Source organism: Nematolebias whitei, chromosome 9 (genome assembly GCF_014905685.2).
Source record: "Nematolebias whitei isolate Nwh7 chromosome 9, NemWhi1, whole genome shotgun sequence".
Taxonomy (NCBI): domain Eukaryota; kingdom Metazoa; phylum Chordata; class Actinopteri; order Cyprinodontiformes; family Rivulidae; genus Nematolebias; species Nematolebias whitei.
Window position 1 is genome coordinate 40,684,850 of NC_056506.1, and position 4,137 is coordinate 40,688,986.

General features: G+C 38.1%; 1 protein-coding gene across 1 annotated transcript; it reads left to right on the top strand.

Annotated features, from left to right (window-relative positions):
• Window positions 1–508: 508 nt before the first annotated feature.
• On the top strand, window positions 509–1,380 carry gpr160 (G protein-coupled receptor 160). The gene has a single exon (XM_037682358.1). The coding sequence runs from the start codon at window positions 509–511 to the stop codon at window positions 1,346–1,348; it is 840 nt and encodes a 279-aa protein (XP_037538286.1). The 3' UTR covers window positions 1,349–1,380.
• Window positions 1,381–4,137: the final 2,757 nt, after the last annotated feature.

Here is a 4,137-nt window from a genome sequence, read left to right on the forward strand (position 1 = left end):
TCGGATCACAAGCCCACCTCTCTAACCTTTGCGCCACCACTCCCCCACTCCCCCACTCTCAGTCTTATACATGTTGTACTGAGTTATTTTATGTTAAGTCATATTGTGTTAACATGTATTTTTTGCCTTGTCATATGCATTGTATTGTGTCGTATTGTATCATGTTATGTTGTGCTGAGTCATGTCGTCTTATCCAGCTGTGTTGTATTGTGTCCAGTTATATTGTGTTATTTTGTGATAAGTTACATCCTGTTAGCATAATGTGTTGTATTTTGTCTTATAATATGTTGTATTGTGTTATATTGTATCATGTTATATATTGCATCGAGTCATGTTGTGTGTTATCGTGCCGTGTCAGATGCAATAGGCTCATATGTTAAATCGTGTTGTGTTGTATGGTGTTGCTTTGTGTTATATTTTGCGTTTTATTTCTTTGCTCCTTAGCTTTAGCTGAGTTTGTTTTAATAATATCTTTCAGCTCCTCGTGAACTTCTCCAGACCTCCCATCATGTACGTCTCCAGCACACACATCCTGCTCACTCTGGGAGGGAAGTGTCTGCTCAACTGGGTCACGCTGTTTCTCCAGAAGGGGCAGATCTGCAGAAGCTTCCTGGGAGTTTTCAGCCTTTCTCTTGCTGTTGTCGACACGTTGCTGACATTCTCCATTGCCAAAATTTACACCCACGGTGATGAGTTTGTTGTCCTCTTCGGCTACCTGATGACCAAATATGATCCTTGTTTGCTGCTTCAGCTCATGGGGCACATCAGCAGGGTGCTGCAGTGGCCCGTTTTCCTCGTGGCTTCTGTGCATCATCTCTGCACCGTGACTCAGAGGTTACAAGCCTACATTTTTAGGCCAACATGGCTCTTCTATACATCAGTGACTATATCCGTGTGGTTCCTCACTGCTCTCTACTTCCTCCTGCTGTATGACTTTGTTCCAGATATTTCCAACGGTGACACGCTCAGGTGCAGGGTCTTCTTCTCCAGTCAGATCCTGCACCTCACCCTGCTGCTCCTCCTCATCCTGGCATGTGCCACACTTTTCCCCCTTATCAAATCTTTACCAAGAAGCCAAACTACGGACCAGAGGCAAACTCTCTGCAGAACTTTTGTTCAACAAACGCTGCAAAAATTCCTCCACACTTGGACTCCTTTCCTGGTTTTCCTGGCCGTGTTCCTCTGTCATCCTGTGGGAATACCCTCATACCTGGACCTGAATGTTGTCTGGCTCTGTTTTCTGAACAGCCTTCTGGTAGCCATTGTTTTATGTGTTGCCTGTCCGTCCTCGCCGGCGCTGCAGGGCCTGCCAAAACCTGGTGGCGGTTTCTCTGACTGGAGCTTTTAGTTAATTTTAGACCGGCTGCAGAGAACGAAACTCACCCACGATGGAGGAAGTCAGACTCACTGATCCGACCCAGATAGCTTGTAGCACATTTTTCAGGCTCCATTTTAGGTGAAAGGTTGAAACTTTATAAAGGGCTTTAACTGTTAGTAGAAACTTAAATTGTGTGCTTTTAGCTCACAGCCATGGTTGTTAGTTTTATAGCACAATGATGATTTCTGAAGAATAAATAACCTGCAAAGAAATGATGTACAATCCCAAACTACTACTACTATTGTTAGCACCTGCTGCACAAGCTCTGTTAGCAAAATATCTCATGAACCCCTGGATAGAACCTAGTGAAACTCTCAGAAGGTAATGATTGGTTGTACATCAAGATGGCTGCCACAGCTAATCAATATTAACACAAAAAGGCTACAAGTCATTTCTCATCATAAGACGTTGCATTAAAGACGATTGGTGACATGCATTCCTTTAATTTCAGCCCTGACTTTAATGTTTAACATTTTTTTTATTTTTTTTTTATTATTATTTTTTAAACCCATTTCCACTTAATGGTTTACATTTTTTAAATCATAGTAAAACTTGAGGAATTTTTTTAAAAGCTGTAATGGAAAACGTTTCTATTCTGTGAACTACAAAAAGGAAAATAAACATTTCAGTTTATATCTTCAGAATTTATTATAGTTCACTGATTATAAATGGTTTGTCCTTATAGTATAGGCCTTTTAAAGTAAACATTTTTATTGTACACAAATAGTCTAAATCAGGGATATTCAACTGGAGGTCCGAGGGCCAGATCAGGCCCACTGATGAACTCAGTTCGACCCACCAGTGAGTTCATTTTTTACAAAACTAGATTTTAAACCATAAAATAAACTTACTTAATGACAAAAACAGCTCAATGTCCAGCCCCTGAGCACTTGGCTTTCAATAACTCTGACCCCCTGAGCAATTTAGTTCAATAGCCCTGGTCTAAAGCATCTGTTTTAATATTTTGCACATATTCTGTTTTGTTACACAATATAGCTTTTTTGTTTGTTTGTTTTTTGCATCAGTGTTGAATTGTAAGGACAAATTAATCAGAAACAGTCAAATGTTTTTTCAAATCGCATCATAATGTATTAATGAAGGCGACATAACCAGAGATGAAACTAACAATATATAACTATATATAACACTTAATATGACATAAGGTAATTTAGGATAGATGTCTAAAATGTTGCCAGATGGCTTTGTTAATAACGTTTTTTTAAAGAATTATTGTAAACGTGTCACACTTCGAATGTATATAAAAAAAGACACCACTAGTTTTGACACTACAGAACTTTACTTGAATTTGATCCAAGTTCATTGTCTATACAGGGTTTTTATTTACAAGATCTGAAATCAGGAGGAAAAAAAAACAGAAATAAACATACACTAGATACAGCTGAGGTATCGGCTAAAAGCATTTACAGGTATGTAATTTACTCTGATGATCAACAGTTAGAGATGCAGAGTCGTCTGCTTTAAAAAACATCTTATATCACAACATGAGGTAGGAGAACAGTGTCTCTATTCATGCAAGAACAAAAGTCTCGTCACACTGTAGTATTGGCAACGTAGTCGTACACAGACACCGCGTTTCAGGTTTCCAAACAGCATCAAGGGGGGGGGAAAGCTTTTTTATTTTGTTTGTTTGTTAGCAAAGCAACAGATTGTTATTTTACATTTTTTAATGTGACATGTAGGAATTAAAACAGTTTTTGTGTGATCAGTCACCGCAGCAGCTGTTTGGGGGCTGAAAATGACAAAGTTTTAGTTTAAATGTGGCTCCTGCTCTTTGTTTTAGTCAGTTTGGTAAAATCCACACCTGCTAAACGCATCTACAAATTGGATCTAAACAACATAACACTGCTAGAAGCAGAGAAGGCTCAACATGCTGCGTTATAAAGGATCTCCTCATAAACAGACACCTACACAGGCTGAACAGCGCCCCCTTGTGTATGAAATGCAGACCAAGGATCTGCTCGTGTGGTTTAAAGAATAATTTGATGCTTCTGTTCAGATTTGGAGGCAAATAAGTGACTAAAAATGTAATACTGATAATCATCCATCAATAAGGATAATACATGGTTTAAATGTGAGAACATAAACGCACATCTACGGCTACATGAGCAAGTTTTTCTTTTCTGTATCAGAGCAGCAGCTTCAAACGACTCACAGTTTCCAATCAAATCAGGCTACAACTTACAATCTTTACCATCTTACTTTGACTATAATCAGCCAGCATCTTACTCTTAATAGAAAACTCTTCAATATTCATGCATATGAACTGTCTGGACAGTATGTGGCGTTACATGGCTGGAAACTTTCTTCTTTTTTTTTTTAACAATAAACAAATCGACAGAGTAACCTGGTGACATAAAATGTATGGGCAGCAGATCATGCAGAAAATCTTTTGGTTTTTTTTTCTTATTTTTAATTCATTTATTTAGCAAATATTCAATTTAGCTCTGCAGAGTTTGCAAAGGGAGTTTAAATAAGAGCAAAAGGAGAGGAAAAATATAAAGCTTACATTAAACATTACAGTCCGCTAAGGTAAAATCCATAAAAACAGATGCATCATCTCTAAAAGTGGGGAAGAAGTGTGTAACAAAGTTTTTTTTTTTCTTGTTTTGCTGTTGTCTAAATAAACCATGCACTTCATCCCCCCCCCCCCCAACATCCACTCAAAAAGTCTGTAAATATTATTTATGTATATATTTAAAAAAAAAAACAATTCGGCCAACTGAAAGCCTTAGTTCTGG

Coding starts and splice junctions, on each gene's coding strand:
- gpr160 (XM_037682358.1), top strand. CDS start 509: ATGTACGTCTCCAGCACACACATCCTGCTCACTCTGGGAGGGAAGTGT.